Source organism: Cyprinodon tularosa, unplaced genomic scaffold (assembly GCF_016077235.1).
Source record: "Cyprinodon tularosa strain WSP-4 unplaced genomic scaffold, ASM1607723v1 ctg30, whole genome shotgun sequence".
Taxonomy (NCBI): domain Eukaryota; kingdom Metazoa; phylum Chordata; class Actinopteri; order Cyprinodontiformes; family Cyprinodontidae; genus Cyprinodon; species Cyprinodon tularosa.
This window is the reverse complement of record NW_024039008.1, coordinates 1,862,846-1,882,153: the sequence shown is the minus strand read 5'-3', so window position 1 is coordinate 1,882,153 and position 19,308 is coordinate 1,862,846. Positions and strand designations below refer to the sequence as shown.

General features: G+C 38.8%; 1 protein-coding gene across 1 annotated transcript in view; it reads left to right on the top strand.

The window, feature by feature from the left end:
- The window catches only part of gmds (GDP-mannose 4,6-dehydratase), a 253,457-nt gene that overhangs the window by 80,225 nt on the left and 153,924 nt on the right, over positions 1-19,308 (top strand). The window contains exons 5-6 of the mRNA XM_038291751.1: positions 7,619-7,811; positions 12,065-12,169. Coding sequence (XP_038147679.1) covers positions 7,619-7,811; positions 12,065-12,169 — 298 coding nt within the window. The remainder of the gene's footprint in view (positions 1-7,618; positions 7,812-12,064; positions 12,170-19,308) is intronic.

The window sequence follows — 19,308 nt, the reverse complement described above, 5'->3', positions numbered from 1 at the left end:
GCTAGAAATAAAATGTTTGCATTTTTGTTGTACATTGTTGTGTGTCAACTAATGATTTTTTTGCAAATCAATTAATCTTTTGATTATTTTTTCCCATTAATCAATTAACAATCGGATAGCCAAACATTCCTTAAAAAATACTTTTTACAAAATTAAACCTAAGTGGTGAAACTAAAACTTTTCCCCTTGAGGAGTTCTAGATATATAATATTGACACACATGTATTTTTTATTTTTATTTTTTACAATTTTATATAATTACTGCTCTAAGTGGGTTTTTCTCTCTCAGCTAAAGGAAGTTTCTATACTCCAGTTAACGAATAATCGATTCCTAAATTAGTTGAGATTATTTCAATAACCCGTGAATCTGATTAATTCAACCCTATATCAAACCCAAATGGTTATCTCTGTCTGCCTCTTTGAGATTGATTATTGTAATACCTGTTAAATCATCATAATTCAGGTTGGTATACCCCCATATTCTATTAAAACATGTCACCACACAATATTTGAAGTGCATTTAAAGCTTAAAACAGATTAGAACATCAAAAAAACAAAACAGAAAAAAAACAGAAGCCAGATTGCATACCAAGCCTGAGTTCTGTGCTGCAACATGCTAACGCATCAAAAATAGGGCTTGGGATCCCCTTTGCTTTGTGGGACGTGGCGGCCATGTTGAGGGCTACGCGAACATAAACATAGCTCTGATACAACGTTGTTGTTGAATGAAGAGATGTAGAAGTAGAGAGAAAAAAGATGTTAAAATCCCGAAAAGGATCTGGAATTTACCGGGACACATTAAATAATGTACGTTTAACTAGCTGCTATGTGTTTCAAAGGTGTAGTTAGTAACGTTAACTGCCAACCCTCCCTAAACCCTCCGGGTTTCTCATGTATTTGAGCCTTTTCCCGCTGCCGTTTCTATTATTTTCCCATAAAAGATCCCAACTTTGAAGGAAAGAAACACTGTAGACTATAAAATAAAACCTTGCATCTTTAACTTACCAGAATGAAAATGCAGGGAACACACTCTCATTGACATCGGGATATTGTGGAAAGTTATGTTTGGTCATATTACAGCTCCAAGCTAGCTGACGACTCTTTGTCTTTGACACTTGGTCTCTGTGGTAGCGCCTCCAGGCAGGAAAGCGTCTGAAAGTTAACCCATTTTCTATGTTTTTCCCATGGCGATCATGTTTTAAGCTTTTACAGCCCACAATACATCAACAGTTTACCATGGTTGAAATCAAGTTAAGGTGAAATTAATCAAATTAAAACATGGCTGAGAGGGAGTACAGTACGCGGTAGTCGTAGGCAGTAGTCTGAGCAGCGGTAAAGGAGGCCATCAACTTGGCGGCCACGCAAAGTAATTACGTCATGACGCCCAAGCCCTATTGGTGCACAGCTATTTTATAAAAATGTGTTCTGTTGTTAAATAGAACAATAACTTACTAATGGTGTCCTTATAACAATATAAAAACAGTCATAGCTCTGATTACACATGGATATTGGCTCCGTTTGTGTTTTTATGTGCATTCAGAAGCAGATTATATAAACTGTGGTCAGTCTGTTATCTTCATTTGACTGTGGATAAATGGAGCATTATGAGCTTTTTGGCTCTCATATTTACAGAAAATGATGGAAAACAAGTTGACAAAAGTTGTAAAAAAAAAAAAAAAAAAAAAAGCAGCTGCATAAAAAAATCTGCTCTATGGTGGCGTCATGGAAAGCTGCATGTTGCATTCTGTCCCCAAATGATTCAGATTTTTTACCAGTCGCTGGTGTTTTCAGTATGGGTTGTCTTTATGTCATGAGTGCTGTTTCTGTATATAAAGTCTCACTTCACATTCTCTTGTAATTTATGTAAATATAAATGAAAATGCCAGAATGCAAAGCAAAAGCATGAGTGGAGCGTCACAGGTAATTACTCTGAGCTGCAGAGTGTGATTGTACCTGATTAAACCTCCTCATGGTGTGTGTGTGTGTGCACGTCGTGAGGGAAATAGAGGCCCAGTGTTCTCTGGTCCCAGCTTTAAATAAGGGGTCTTTATCTTACCGTGTGTGGAGTGCTAGTGTGAACGCACTAAAGGGTTGGAGCTTTTTCCTCCATTTAGTTGTGGCCCACGCGGCTCGCACCAGATGTGGTGACCGCTAACCTGCCCGGCTTTTAACCGTCACGCCTGATTGGGGGCCTGAGGCCGAGCTGGCACACTGTCAGACACACACACTCACGGCACACGTCGTTACACAGACACTTGTTCCTGCTCACAGCCATTTCTAATTTAGATTTAATCTCTCCCCCCCAAGTGTTTATTAAGTTCTCCCTCTTTAAATTTTCACTGTTTGCAGCTGAAGGGTTAGCTTTATTCTTTCCAATGGTCTGTAGTAGTAACTATTTAACTATAGGAGCAACATTTGTTCATGGAGAATTTGTGTGAGTGTTTTTTTTTTTTTATTTACATTTTCGACTGTTTAGAGCCAAGCATAATATTCAATTGATTTAAAAAAAACAAAAGACAACCCCCCCCCAAAAAAAACAAACAAATGAAACTATTTAATGAAAGCGAAAATTTAAAAAGTAGCACTTTTGTCCCAAAATCCAGTGTCCAAATATATATTAGCAAAACAAAAATTTCATCTAATAACAATGCAATAACTCAATTCAGTATAGTATCCACCTGCATCTGCACTGTGTTTATTTTATAAAATGTGTTAATTAATATAGAGCACCAAGCCAGTTTAAAGTTAACTGGAAATAAACAGAAGTTGTCGCATCATCAACGCTTATCTAGCAGCAGAGCTTTTGCTGTTTCATGCTATGCAACAACACAGGCACTCATAATACGGTTAGGCCTCACTCTGGCAATGTTTTAATGGTAAATAATGCATTTTATGTAATGATAGTAAAATAAAAAAAGTCCAACATATTTATCCGGGTTCAAGAAAATGTAGCATTCAATGTAAATGTGTCATATTTTGCTATGTCAATAAACTTTTCTGAGGAAGGAAGAATGTAATGTAAATCCCTTTATTGTCCCACAATGGTGAAATTCACTCTCTGCATTTAACCCATCCCTTTGGGGAGCAGTGGGCTGCCACTGTGCGGTGCCCGGGGGGCAGTCTGGGATTAAGGCTCTTGCTCAGGAACCCAGAGTTGAGGCTGTGGGGATCAAACCGGGTACTTGCAACCTTTTCAGAGCACAAGTGCACTAACTACTAGGCCAATACTGCCCTATAAAGAAGGGGAGAAGGTAACATGAGAGAACATGACTGATTTGGGTTCTGAGAAATGGGAAAAATATGAAAGGAGGAATTTGGTGAGTGACTACAGGGAATAGCGAGATGAATCAGCCAGCCCTATCAGAGATGCAGAAGCTCAACTGACTTTCATTAATAGTTTCCGCACATTATGCTCAATCTGAGGAGTCGGCTGCATACTTGAAGAGTTAACGTGCAATGAAGATGTTGTTTATAGTGAAAACTGAAAAGTGTTACAAGCTGCTTGTGTAAGAGATGTCAAAATGACAAAATCTATTTACTGAACTCATTTAATGCAAATCTAAGTGAAGCTGAGTGTTAACTATACCGTATTATTCTATGTGATACAAATCTATTGCACTTGGCCAATGCTTTCATGGGCATGTCTTTGAAAAAACATTTTATTCTTCATGCAACGTTTCCCTTATGTTCATAATATTCTGGTGGAATCTAGCAGTGACTGTAAGGCACAAACCATGGGTGGATTTAGGAAATTTGGGGCCCTAAGCAAAAAGAGGCTTGGGGCCCTTTGAAATGGAAAGACAACAGATAGAGAACATTTTTATAGATTAAACATACATTTTTTGTTCCACTGTCCCTCTCTTCTTATCCCTTTTCTTGCTGTTTTCCTCTGTATGTTTTGTTTTGTCCCTTTTTCTTTTCGTGTTGGCAATTAGCTCAGCTCAAAAGGAATTAATTTTTGATTTTTTTCCAATCACTAATCTCACTTTGCTGATTACTCTTTCCTGTGTTTCCAAAAAGGCGAAGACAAAAGTAAATAACCCATTTTTCTTTTCCCTGTAGACAGGCCATGATCTGCTTATCTGTTCTCCATTTTTCATTTGCATGAAATTATAGCTGCATGAATCATGACAGAAGACAAGAGAGAGGAAAGCAGGAGGTGGGGTTACCAATCTACTTGCTCTGGAGAGCAGCGATCAGCGCTTTTATATGTTGTCGCCAAAGTCTCCAGTAGCAGAAAAAAGTAACTAAATTTGTCGCTAAGCTTTTTTTTGTAATAAAAGAGCTAGAGGGGTCTTAAAAGTCGATAGATAGAAAAGTGCTAAGTTGGCAACAATGCTCTCCGTTTTGTTTTCAAATGTTTTGCTTTTGTTTGTTTGGACCTTTCCGCACATGCACAACAAATTGACTGATCCAATGTGGTGGGTCCTGAGACACAATATTATAAGCATTCTGATGGCATTTTAATGAAAACTTAATTAATGTGCACAAATAAGTAATAGCTGTATTACCCATACATGTAAAAGGAGTTTTATGGGGCTCCCAGGAACTTTGGGCCCTAGTCAACTGCCTAGTTTGTCCTAATGGTAAATCCCCCTCTGGCAGAAACCAAAAGTTGGCAACATCTAACTACACAGCAAATTCAAAAGTGTTAAATAATATGGTGTTAGTAGACTTTCTTCAAAGGCAGTGTTAATTTAGCACTTAATAGAGTTATATTAAACAAATATAACTCTGAGGTGTCACATATTATGAGTTAAAACAGAGTGTTAAATAAATAGTGTTACATACTAAATCTGGAGGTGTTAAAATGGAAAAAAATAACACTTCGTCTATCAACTCTGAACTCCTACAGTGGATTTGACACCCAAAGAGTACATTCACAGACTCCGCCTCCAATGCTACAGGTACCGAACGAAGCTGAGGAAAACTTCAGTCTCCATTTAGTGTTATTCAGACCCGTTTACCCAGCCTGGTAAGTAATTTCTCTCGGATGGTTTAAATATTTTATTTGCTTTCTAACTCTATGGCGTTGTTTGAGTCAAAATAGAGCCGTGTGATAGACATTTGCTACGTTGCATTAGCCACATTGCTTTGGTGATAGCCTGATAGTCAAAATGACTGGCTTCACAGAAGTAACAATTAATTTACTGATTGTCTATGCAGTTCAGCAGTGCAAAAATAATCTTTATTAAATTTCCTCACAGGAGATGCTTGTAAAGGTGGAATATAGGGGAGTGCATTAAAGTACATTACAGTACATTAAAGTTCCACAAAGTGATGAATGCTTTTATTACTCCCAGTTTCTTCAAGATTGTTTGTATTCATATGAAATTTAAAGTGGTGTAAATTAATCTCCAATGTGACAAATTTATAGTAAGGCTTTATTTTATGTTTTAGTTAAATTTAATTTCAGTTTTCTTTTTTTCAGTAACGGCTAAATTCTGCTGTGAGATTCAGCTCTTCAAAGAAGGTGTCCTCGTCCTGACTGATACCTCGGACACTGAAGTTGACTCAGACATTTTTGATGAACTTCTAAGGTCTGGGGTTCGAGCTTTCATGGTTGGATACCAAAAGCAGCTAGCAACAGGTAAAACTGATTCATAATAATATGGAGTAAATTCCTTTATGATGTTTAATTCATATTTGAATATTGGTGCAATGTAAAAAAAAAAAAAAATCCTACCCAAGTTTTATTTCTTTGAGTTAAAGAATACTGTTGAATACATATCAAATACAATTATTTTGTTGTGCATTAGTCTAATTGTAATTTATGCACATGGCTTTTTGGTTTTCTAGATATTGAGATCAGTTTGGTTGAAGATGAATTACAATCATCAGTGCAGGCCACCCCTCTTGTCACTCCAACATCACCAGTTTCACTGTCAGACCATTCCTCATCCCCTGCTTCTTCTTGTTCTTCGGATTCAACTCTTATCCTCAAAAGTACAAAGAACAGAAAAAAGGGCCAAGAAGAGCTTGATCGTGATGATGCAAAACAGGTCAGAAGCAAAGCCTATAGCCAGTTATTGGTGTTGATAGTAATTTCAAAAGCAGTAGCCTTTGGGCCAGCTACTAGAGGTTAATCAGAATATGTATTTTTGTTGTACAGATGGTGTATACAGTCCTGAGGTCAAACTCAAAGGGTGAAGAAATCTTCAATGAATATCACAAAACTAAAACGCTCTCAGATGCAACTCGTCGGCAAATGGTCAACATACTGGTCGCAGATATGATAGAATCTCATGGGTATAACTCTTTTGATGATCAAAGAAATCCGTATTCACTGACCAGAGTAGTGATACTTCTTTTTGTTTTCAAAAGGAGGATCCCACCCATAAGTGTTCGGACTAACTATGCCCTGGGGATTGCAACTCTTTTTCCATATCTTCAGGATCCATACTCAAAAAATGGTTATGTATGTATTCTGTCTGAAACTCCACCTATATGTAATTTTGCCATGTTATTACAGTTTTGACAAATAAGTGTCCCTTTGTGTAACTCCCACTGTTACTACACAGAAGTCACTTGTTGGAATGTGTGGATCTGTTGTTGCTCACTTACAAGCTTCTGGTCTTTCTGAAAGTGCTGTTCAAACAATAATTTGTTCTGTTGAGGAAACTCACCTATGTCAGACCTTTTGACAGGCAAAATTCTAATAAAAGTGAGAACATGTATATTGTTCCACATTGTTACATGTTTTGAAAAAACATTTTCTAATTGTGGTGCACTTTTGGAATAAATATTTGCTGAAAAGAACAAACATTGCTTCTTTCTTTATTTATTTTTCCCAAGGGATTTTTATATGTTCAGAAAAGTAAAATTTCCAGCATTTAGTTTTAGAGAATAACTCCTATGTAGTTAGGAAAACATTCCATGAGAGTGTTAATATTCCAATTCTAACACCGAGTTGGTGTAATTAAGTGTTAAATTATCAACTCCAGAAAGATTTATTTTTTAACACTAAATAAGAGTTACGGTGCCAACTCTCCAAAAAGAGTCAAATTAACTCTCTCTGGTGTGGACCCATATAGACACTTCAAGAGTGTTAAAATCAAATCTTACAGTGTTAATTTGAGCATGTTGGATTTGCTGTGTACAAGTAGAAGTAGAAAAAAACTGTTGTTTCCAACTTTTTCAATGCCTGTCATCCATGAGTGACAATGATTTCCTTCCTAAAATTGTTTGCAATCTGTTGATGGTGGTGATATTTACTAGCTATATTTATGCATAGTTAAAAAAAAAAATTGTGCACAATGTGGAAAATTCAGACTGTGCAGTTTGACATTTGGGGTCTGGATGCTCTAATGGGTCAAGCATAAATCAACTTTAAATCATGCAATCATGCATACATATCAAAGAGCAGGGCCTCACTCATTTCAGCCTACCAGTGACGGCCTTGTCCAGCAGAGCTGCTTTTAGATAACTCTGTAATTTAACTGTAATGTTACTACATTTTCTACTTCCTGCATCATGATCCAAAAAAGGTTTGTTCTTATTCATTCTATCGTGATTTCACAACTCTGAGGATATAAAGAGAAACCTTACTACCGGTACTTTAAGATAGGTCTTATCATTGATCTTGAAAACCTCTTTTTTTTTTTCTTTTCCCCCCCCAGATCTCCTTTGACTTGGCCGAATATACAGCGAACGTGGACGGCGTGGGCACATTGCGTCTCCTGGATGCCATCAAGACATGTGGTCTGACCAGCAGTGTCAAGTTCTACCAGGCCTCCACCAGTGAGCTGTACGGCAAAGTCCAGGAGATCCCACAGAAGGAAACCACACCATTTTACCCACGATCGCCTTACGGTAAAACTAATGCTGCAGATTCCCAAGTTAGCAAGCATGATGTAGCTTCTCTGTTTACCTTTGTCAGGGACTTGCACGTGATCAGCTAAGCACAAACAAATTACATTATAACTCTACTGCGCTTTATGTTAGTGCATTTATGAATACATGTCTTTAGGAATGTGTACAAGTGAAAAGAGGAGCGCTTTAGAGCTCTAACTCCCTTTAAGCTCCCTTCACACCCTGAGGCCAAACGTTTGATTGAAGAGTGGAGTGGTTCTCTTTTTAACAAAGACACCTTTATATCCACAGCAGTCAGCACTCACTTTCAGCTTCCACACACACACACACACACACGTAGAAACATAGGCTGCACACGTGTGGTAGCGATCAGGTTTAATGTTCTCTGTTGTCTCAGAGCTCCACCGTCCGACACTTTCCCCATCTGTCAGCACTCAACCTGAAGCTGAATAGGAGCCGCATACCCGGCTGCTCCTCTATTAATTAGACTGGGAAAGGTAGAGGCGGAGGTTGCCATGGTAAACTCCCTTCACCTCTAGTGTACTTCTTGACCTATGGCTTAATCAACATGCACCTCCCTTCATTGGCTGTGGTATTTGACTCATTACATGAAGAGCAGGATAAGGCGGGCTTTGGTTTGAGATGGAGGGGTCTCACATTCATCCATCTGTCTTGGTTACAGGAAAGGACTAACAAAGGTTCCAGCTTTACCAAAGATGTGGTTTTATTGTCCTGGAATCAGGTCGTGCTGGAGGTTTCTTCCTGTTAAAGGGGAGTTTTCCTTTCCACAGTTACTACATACATGCTCAGTGTGTCTGTTTGCTGAGAGAATCAGCAACTCAGTGTAAGCAGCTGTCCATTCTCATTTTAGGCTCATCGAACTCCGATTATGCTCTCAGTCACTTACTCGGTCACTCACTGACGCGTCGGTCACTAACTAACTCAGGCAAACACTCGGTCACTCTCTCTGTCACTCACTCTGGCTGTGTCAGAAAGAGAGCTCTCCTCACAAAGCATCATGGGATTTGCTGTCACAGCGGCCAGCTGTCGTCTACGGCTGTCGCTGCCCAACAGCGGCAACAAATAACAAAGATGCCGCAAACACCATGCAGGTAGGCGGAGTTACATGACCCACTGGGAGCAAAACGTAGTGATCATCTGTCCAAAAGGTCAGTTAACTGAGTTCATTATAAAGACCACTAGATAGTCCCTGTTCTATATAGTGAGTCCTTTTGGGGTTAGGGCGAACGTTCGGACACAGCCTCTGTCACTCACTCACTCACTCACTCACTCACTCAAAGACACTCTCTCACTCAGACACTCACTCAGACACTCACTCAGACTCTCACTCAGACTCTCACTCAGACTCTCACTCAGACACTCACTCAGACTCTCACTCAGACACTCACTCACTCACTCACTCAAAGACACTCACTCAGACACTCACTCAGACTCTCACTCAGACACTCACTCACTCACTCACTCACTCACTCACTCACTCACTCACTCAAAGACACTCTCTCACTCAGACACTCACTCAGACACTCACTCACTCACTCACTCACTCACTCACTCACTCACTCACTCACTCACTCAAAGACACTCTCTCACTCAGACACTCACTCAGACACTCACTCAGACTCTCACTCACTCACTCAAAGACACTCTCTCACTCAGACACTCACTCAGACACTCACTCAGACACTCACTCACTCACTCACTCACTCACTCACTCACTCAAAGACACTCTCTCACTCAGACACTCACTCAGACACTCACTCAGACTCTCACTCAGACACACACTCACTCACTCACTCACTCACTCACTCACTCAAAGACACTCTCTCACTCAGACACTCACTCAGACTCTCACTCACTCACTCACTCACTCACTCACTCACTCACTCACTCACTCACTCACTCACTCACTCACAGACACTCACTCACTCAGACACTCAGACACTCACTCACTCACTCAGACACTCACTCAGACACTCACTCAGACACTCACTCACTCACTCACTCACTCACTCACTCACTCAGACACTCACTCAGACACTCACTCACTCACTCACTCACTCACTCACTCACTCACTCACTCACTCACTCAGACACACATATTTTGTGGCCCTCTGTCCTTGTGGGGACTTTCCATTGACGTCCATTCATTTCCCAATATCTTCTACGGTCTAACCCAGACACTAATCATTACCGAAACATACCTAACCGTTATAAATACGTTTACCAGGATGTCTTTGAATTGAGAGCGTTCTGTACATGGTAGGCCTACCTGAATTCTCCCTGACTCTCCCCAACCTTTTGGGGGTCTCCAGGATTTTTCCCTGGCAGTGGTTGTGTGGATGATGGTGGAATGAGATGGCGGTGAGCCAGTGCCTTGGTCTCAGATCTAGTACATGTCTCCTGCCATGATAGTAAGGGGTTTTGGATGATGAATGTTATGAGAATGGTGGATTAATTTATAATGCCAGTCCCTCATTACATGGTACCATCCAGCGCAGAACTTTAAGAACATTAGACTGACCGTCTTTAGTCCTTGCTTCCTGAGGCTTGCAAGCAGGGGTGCCCTTGACATGTTCACAACACATAACTACATTTTGACCTAATCCTGACTCTTACCCTAAAATTACAAACATATAACTAACCTTTAACCTAACCTAAACTCAATTCACACTTCAGTCCTTAACCTAGCCAAGAAGAGAACTTTTCCTCATGGGGACCAGTCTTTGGTCCCCACGGGTACCAATAAGCCCCCAAATGATAGCATATTCCTGGGAAATTGTCCCCACAAAATAGCAAATATATGGCACACACAGACACACACCTAAGGGCTATTTTGAAAACAGAAAGGGATGAAGTTCAAGTATCCGGACACAACATTTGCATGCACAGGGAAAACATGTAAACTTTGTGAAGATAGAGCTTAGGCTGGGAATCAAACCCAGGATCTTTTTGCTCCACGGAAACAATACCAGAAACTGTGCCAGCATGCTGCCCTGTACTGAACACAGTATTTTTTAGTCTAGGTGAATTAAAACAATAAACCTTTTGATGCCTTCCAAAAGGGTTGGAAATACTTGGTAATGACTTGGTTATCTGGAAATGACATTATTGAAGGTAGATGGGAATCAATATGATTTCTTGAGCTTATTTAAGAAAAAAACAAGCTGTTTGTTGAGGTTTTTGTTATATCCATAATTTTTTTCTGCAATGCTAATTTCAGTAATTGTAGTTTAAACTAATGGTGTAAATTTAAGGCATTAGTTTGCAGCTGACTGCAGGATATCAGAGAATGGGAGCAAAACACATGTAAATCACCTCATGACACCATTTAGCATTCATTTACACAGGCTAGTTACAGACATTGAACACTTTTTTTGTATACCTTAGTAGAATAATCAGTTAGAACATTTATAGCTGGCTGGATGAGGTTGAAAAACAAAATGAAATTCTAAATTTTTTGTACTTTACAACCTACATTGCATTAAACATTGTGGATACAGGAATGTCCATCTGTGTTATTTGATTTTGAGTATTTGACTCCTATTCTTGCAGACTCTATTCTATTAGTTTGTTGGGCATTGGGTGGTGAGATGTTGAATCTGTCTGTTTCTTCACAGACACCTCGTTGGATTTTCCAACTTTGCTCTGGCGACATTTTTTGCGTGCAACACTTCATTTTTCATTTCATAACCTTCAGGATCTTTAAAAAAATAAAATGACCCTATTTTTGGTTTAAACCTCAGCGGCGGTGAAGTGTTGTAAGAGTCCTTCCTTCTGCGTCTCAAAAATCCAGTGATGTTTGTCGACAGAAGCCTTTTTTTGGGTCCTTAAATTGTAGATCTTTGACAACTAACGTGGAAAGTAGATTTATAAACAAATTTAGATATTTAAGGTTGTGCTTTTAAAATGTAAATTACTGTATTTTAGTGTGAATGCAGTTTTCAATTATTTGCCTACTATTCATTTGGTCCCAATCGTCATGATTTTGCATTCTGAAGCTTAACTTACTAGTTTCATAAGAGCAACAGGGATGAAATGGAAATCTATTTATTGTTTTCTTTTTATTATTTCCTACTTCTGCTCAAGTCTTTTGGTTTAAATCAGAAGTATATGTATTGTAGTAATAATGGTTAAATAAATGACTGATGTTACACTGAGCACGTAGAATATGGTATTAAATGTAAAATGTCATATATTGCTGCCCCACTTCTATTTTCTTTCTCTTCTCTTAGGTGCTGCCAAACTTTACGCCTACTGGATTGTGGTTAACTTCCGGGAGGCCTACAATATGTTTGCTGTGAACGGGATCCTCTTTAACCACGAGAGTCCGAGAAGAGGTCAGTAAAACTCAAGACATATTTTTGGTGGTGCTTCAGAGAAAACAATGGATCTGAAAAATATAATATTTATAACTTAAAGTATCAGCTCAACCATCATTGAATCCAGTTGTTGAAAATACTCCCATGTCCATAGTTGGGATAAAAAGTATTGCAACATTGCTAGTGGAGGTTGACACTGGCTACGTTCACACTGCAGGTCTTGATGCTCAATTCCGATTTTTTTGCGAAATCCAATTTTTTTACCTTGCCGTACATATTTCCAACTATATGCGACTTGTATGTTATCTCCTGTGTGAACTGCAGTCATAGAACGCGAGTGTCCCGCAAGCGCAGTAGAGGACGCAATGACGTCACAGGCCAGCGTGCTCTTTTTTTCCGGAAGTAAACATGGATGGTAGTGCCGGCACGCATCTAGCGGCCTTTTCCAACCATAAAAACATAATCTTTTCAATATGGTTAAACATAAATACTGCTCTCCGCATCATCATCTGCTATGGTTGTTGTTTTTCTTGCTGCTGCAAGACGCAGAATAGTGTCGTTTGTCAGGTATTAATGACGTTTAGGTCGGATGAATCCGACCTGGCCCTTCACACACATGTCGCATTGGAAAGATTCAGGACCACATAGCCAAGTGGCCTGGGTCACATTGGAAAAAGTCGGATCTGCGTTGTTCAGACAGCCATAAAAAGATCAGATCCAGGTCGCATATGGGCAAAAAAAAAATCGGATTTTGGGTCATTTCAGGCAGCAGTGTAAACTTAGCCATTATGGCAGGTACATGCTGGTTCCTACAGCTAGATAACTGTGCAGTTTTTCGATCTGTTCAGAATTCGGGGAAATTCAACATCTTGGATTGTTCTGGCCTAATTCCTTGTAGTTTGTTGCATCCACAGAGTCATGCACATTCAAATCAAATGCTAGAGGTTAAAACTTTTGCAGCTTCCCACTCTGCATCAAATAATTAAGGCTTTGATCCCTGGCTGGGAGACTTATCAAAGGCGTGATCTCTCTCCCAGGGCTTTAGGAGCTTCATTTAATTGTTTTTTTTTCAAAGGCTGAGCAGATGCATCTGAGACCTACATGTCTATTGGACATGCAGCATCAGAAACAGTGGTGTAAAGCAAACCCTCACTGCACTCTAGAACATCTAGAACATACTTTTTAAGTAACATACATTATTATACCTCTCTACTGATGGCCATGGGGGTATAGGAAGTATTTTATTCCATGTGCATTACCATTGGACAAAGTAAGGTACATAAAGTAAAAAAAAGAAAAAATGTTGTAAAACAGTAACAGTAAGATGGCCAGAGCCGTCGTCCAACATCAGCAACCTTACAAAAAGAAATGCACTTAAGACAATGTTAAAAATTGTAAGCAGCACTCCTATAAATAGGAATTCCTAATTGCAAATTGCAGTTTTTCCGAAAATTTGTAGGTGTGTAAAGGGAAGTACACCCAATGCTTTAAGCAATTTAAGTCTTATAGAAACTGTTCTCTAATTTTCAGACAGAAGTGTCATATCACTTTGTTTTGCCGCCAACCATCATCACATTGTATACTTTCACAAAAAAAAAAGATATAAAAGAGAAGCAATATACTAGTAACAACAACTACACGTGTTCATAAAAAAAATCGGTGAATTTGTGAAACACTGAATGGTCTGAACTTCGCAGATGTTTTAAATCATTTTAAAACCAGCAGGTTCACTAAGGTGGATTCATGGCCGCAGTCAGGTGTGAATTTTTAAAAATAAACAGAACAATATCAACATAAATGATTCAAATATTTCAATTTAAGAAGAATTGCAGGGATACTTTTATCACATTTTGAATATGCCACAAAATGGCAAAGTGAGAAGCCCCTGACAAAACTACTCTCAATAAAACTTTGAAGCCGCAACACCTTTAATTATCAATAAAACATCAATAAATTCATTGTTAGATTGTGTAAAAGTATCCAATTACACGCTCCATATATATTAATCCACTGTGGGGCCGGGTTGCCTATAACTCCACTTGGCACACACTCACATACGTTCTGACAGATAGGGAACGGGTTGCGGTCACATTTTTAATATGTGCTGTGGGCCCTGAGGGTCGCAGGCACTGCTTTAACCCGATTTACACGCCACCATGACTCAAAATTAATACCACATGACTGGAGCCCCGAAACTGTGCCCAGGTCAGCCGCTCAGGTGTTTATGATTTATACCCTAATGAAGGCACTGGCCACGACCCCGGCCAGGGTCAGGGGTCATCCAGTAAACTATAATAGGTTACCACAGACAGATAAATGTGGGAACCGGTCTGGGTTCCTGCCTGTTCAGCAGAGATGATGTGGTGCCTACTAGAGGGTCATATAATGAAGAAAATGGTGTCAAAATGGGTTCAAAAGGCAAAAGCTTCCATGCATAAGCTAAAGTTTGTTTTAACTGTGATGAAAATATCAATACTTTAATACGGTTTGAAGAAACAAATGAATATAACTTCTAATTGTTTTCATTTAGATTTAAAACCAGCCTGGAATCTTGTGAAATCCCAGAAATGGCAACAGGCAGGCCTGTTTCACAGACAGAACAGACCTTTTAAGGGCAAAGCTTGGTGCCCACTGATAAGATGAAGTCAGCCCTTAGCTCTACAGTATGTCAGCTCTTTCTCCTCTACCTGCCCAATCTTCCCACACATTCCTATTCCCTTTTTTTTTCTCTGTCATGTTTCTCATTTTTTCCGTATAGTCAGTAATTCTCTGCGGTGGGCCTTTAGCTTTCGCTCTTGTCACTGCTATTCTAAGATTTGGGGCTGATGTTGCTCATGAAGCAGGAACTTGGCGTCTGTACAGTGCAGTGTGGCCATTGTCTCGGCGCCTGATTGACCAGTGTTTACCCAGGCCCCCTGGGTGCAGCATGACCCTGGTGTTGCCACACAGAGATGTTTGTCTCTGCAGTTTTTTACTTAAAGGTTAATAGTTTCTTTTTTTAAAGAGCTAGCTCTTTGAAGTGCAAAATGTTTCTACTATATTTTTACCTCTTTTGGATCGTGAGGTTGCACTTTAAGTTAAACACGTTGATAAAAATACTTTGTGCCAACTGGATATTGAAAACATCTAATTTTGGCTTGAATGTAGCAAGTGTACCATAAAAAAACAGCATGATTGCCGAGCAGTCCTTCCAGGACTTTCATTCCTTGTTACTTTTTTGTCAGCAGATTTAAGGGAGCATAGAAATTTGATATTTAGCACAAAAATGTAAATTTGACTATTTCAGGAAATTTTATGTTTGAGTTTTTCTTTTTTTGTTTGTTTTTTTGCTACCTTTTATGAATTATTCATTTAAACATGCAAACTTATACAACTCAAATCTGTAGCAAATTATCTGCTCATTTCTAGTCTCATGAAATGGGAAAAAGGCACTAGAAACAGAGAAAAAGAATTTTATTCATGTAGTTTTAACATTTTAATGATGGTAAATGCAAATGTTAAATTTAGTGAACACAAACTTTAGATATCCCCATGTTAAATACGGACTCATTCATGCAATAAAAGCAGATTCATTTGTAATTTGTTTAGATACAGTCACAGGGCAAGTTTATTTATATAGTACAATTCAGTACATGGACTATTCAAAGTGCTTTACATTAATTAGATAATAGAAGAAAAATAAAAAGCAGAATAAAAACAAAAATAATTTGTTAAACAACTAAAGCAATTAGACCACAACCATAAACTAATAATACCTCCGAAGTTTATTTTCAGCAGTCAAAGGCCCATTTGTTTAGGTTCTAAAATAAAGGGCTTTTTAACTTTGACTTAAAGCACAGGTCACGGAGTAGAGGAGCAGGGTCCGGATCCGGACCCAACATGATTAAAACATATATAATTACTCTATGTTGTCTGACGGCAGTGTTTAAACGTCACTTGCGCCGCTTCTCCTGTTAACATCATAACGCTGTTTGGAGAGTCCGGGACCAGGCTGCACGTGATACAAATTGGCCAGTGAGCTGTGACAGCCTGGGTTGCTGCTGCTAGCTACTTTTAGACAAAGCAGGCAAACCTGTGACAAGCCTGGCAGTGGGAAAATAGGAGAATACGATGAGAAAAAGAAAGCGGAGAAAGTGTGGACTGCTGGAAGAATGGCGGTTAACTAGTGAAAGAAAAGTGAAACAGTGCTCAAAGATGACCCTGCACATTTTGAGTATGTTTGGCTCAACCTGCTGCTGTGAAGCATGATTCTCCACCATGAACATAATAAAAAATAAATCGATCCAAGCTCAAAATGAGCACCTTGATATGTGCTTGAGAATGGTTTTGTTGCCAATCAAACCCAGGTTTAAAACCTTGCAGGGCAGCCTAAAGTCCACAGTCAGTTCAAGTGTTTTATAAAAAAAAAGTGAGTCAGGAAATTGTCTATATACCAAGATGAAAGATTGTTGTTCTCTACTTCAAAAACTTAGATTTAGAATTTAGAATTAGATTTTAATATGGAAAAACATTCTATTTTTTATATTTTTTATTTAAAAATGTAAGGCATAACATGGATGCATAAACACCCGAATTTTATTTCAGTGTTCTATTCTGTTTAAAGTTACGGATTATTATTAAAAATGTCTACTGACCTTTACTGGTTGTTGATTTTCTTTTATTTGAACCCTACTGATTTTTAATTGGTTACCCATGACTTAAAGGAACTCAGGCTTTCAGCACTTTTCCAGTATTTTGGAAGTTTGTTGCAGATAAATGGAGCATAGAAACTAAATGCTGCCTCTCCATGTTTGGTTCTAGTTCTGGGTGGACAGAATAGGCTGGAACTAGAAGTGGTCTGGGAGGTTGATACACTGACAACAAATCTGTTCTGTATTGAGGTGCTGATCCATTAATTGATTGGTAGACTAACAGAAGGATTTTAAAGTCTATTCTCTGAGCTACAGGGAGCCAGTGTTTCATGCAGCCTATAGCCATTAAGCATTGTGATCACATCCCTATTAAACCTTACCATGACAGGACAGGTTAAGGCTTTTAATGGTAATATCTGAGAAAGCTAACAAGCAGATTTCATGACGCAGTGCAATTTGCTTTCCTGGATCTGGAATTGAAGCCATTTAATAAACAGCTTCCACCTGTGTATTTTATTTTTAAAGGTTTTTATTCAGTTTTTTTTTTCACCTTGTTTTTTTATTTTCTGTACGGTGACCATGAGTGTCCAGAAAGGTGCCCTTAAAATAAAATGTATTATTATTATTATTATTATTATTATTATTATTATTATTATTATTATTATCTGGAGACAGAAGACATCACTCGGATTACCATGGATATGATTCAAACCAAATCATAATCGCATCTGCATAGTTATATTGCAACTCAATAATCCATCTACTGTTAATTAAATAGTATTTAAACTTCTAAATGTAAGTAAATGACCAATAACAGCAGAGTTAAATTCTTTTTTTTTACTTTTTTGTAGAAGTAACTACAACTAGTTCATTGGTCATCCCCCTGCTGCTCTATTTAGAGGATTTGTGAAGGATTGGCAGAGTCAACCATTTCTAACAAACTACCACAATCAAAAAAATATCAGATTAGAAAAATGAAAATTCTTTGTTCTGGTAAAACAGAACAAAAACCGTTTAATTGGCTTCTCTAAAATGTATCCTTAGGTATGAGTGTGCGTGAATGGTTGTTTGTTTCTTTGTTGCCCTGCGATTGACTGGCGACCTGTCCAGGGTGTACCCCGCCTCTCACCCATTGACAGCTGGAGATAGGCACCAGCACCCCTCACAACCCAGCTTGGGTTAAAGCGTGTCAGAAAATGGATGGATGGATGGATGAATATGGGCTTGTCTTGAACTGTAATTCCATTATTTCTCTGCTGGTCCAAAGTAGTTTATCAGATTTCAGAACACTGGAAGGCAAACTGTTTGATACACATATGTATAGTTCTTTCATTTTTTGTAAGTGAGTTAACCTAACCAATCTTCTTTCTGTTGTTTCTTGAGATAAAAACTAAAGGTTGATAGCTAAGCAAATATTTCAGTTTCTTCCTATACCGGGCATGACTTAATCCTGGCAGGTATCTGCTTCTGGTTGCCGCTCCTTGAAACATATGAACACTCCACCAACAAACAGCTGATTTCTATTCTTCTGTTCCAGAATGTCTGAATTGTACATTCTTAAAGAACAAAAAAAATAAGCCGGTGTAAATCCAGCATGAAGAAAAACAAACAGAGGTCTGAATTGGCCAGTTCACACCACCGCTCCCTACTTTCTGGTTAGCTTAGCTTCTAGCCATAACAAACATTTCTCACTTTGTTTCTGATGACTGGGATTAGCATTAGCCATGGTGCTAAATTGACTCCACATAGCTGTGAAATTTGAGCCAGTGCAGTTCTCCCGTCCCTTTGAAAGTCAGGTCAGCTGTTTATTTGGTCATTTTCTTCATAACCCGTCACCAGAAATCCCATTTTGATCATCTGTTCAAAAAACCCTGAATTAACCTCCATGTTTACCAAGTTTGTTGCTCTAAGGCTATACTGAATCAACACAATAATGTCTTTCATATTTGCTCAAAAAGTTGGTGAGCTACTCAAGTTGAAAACGTACCTCTGGTTTATTTGGGGAAGTACCATCCATCCTTTTTTCCCAGAGTGTATTGTGGTTCACGCTTGGCAATACAGAATAATATACTGTTATGTCAGTAGAGAAGAGCAGTCAGAATAACACAGCCAAAGTCAAACACACATACAGCCACTCAACCCTCACATGCCTTGGCTTCATCTTTCTGCTTTTGTTGAGTTTGAGCCCAAAAGGTCAGATCACATGATAGATTTGTAAGAGGATATGTTTTCCATTTATTGAGAAGGTTATTTTCAAAGGAATCTTCAGATGGGAATGACTCGGTTGGTGGATTTCAAGGGGATTTGTCAGTGTCCTTTAAGACGGATCTCAACAAGGAGGTGGTACTTTTTTGTTTTTGGTCTTTGGTTACGTTTGGTGTTGATGAGAAAAAACTGAAAGAGTACAGCCTAAACGGCGGCTGAACTTTGGCCAGGTGAGCAGGATTCTAAAGCCTCAAAGTGTAGTCGATGACAGAGTCCTCTACTCCCTTTACGCCTTGCACAGATTTGTGTCATGAGCCAACG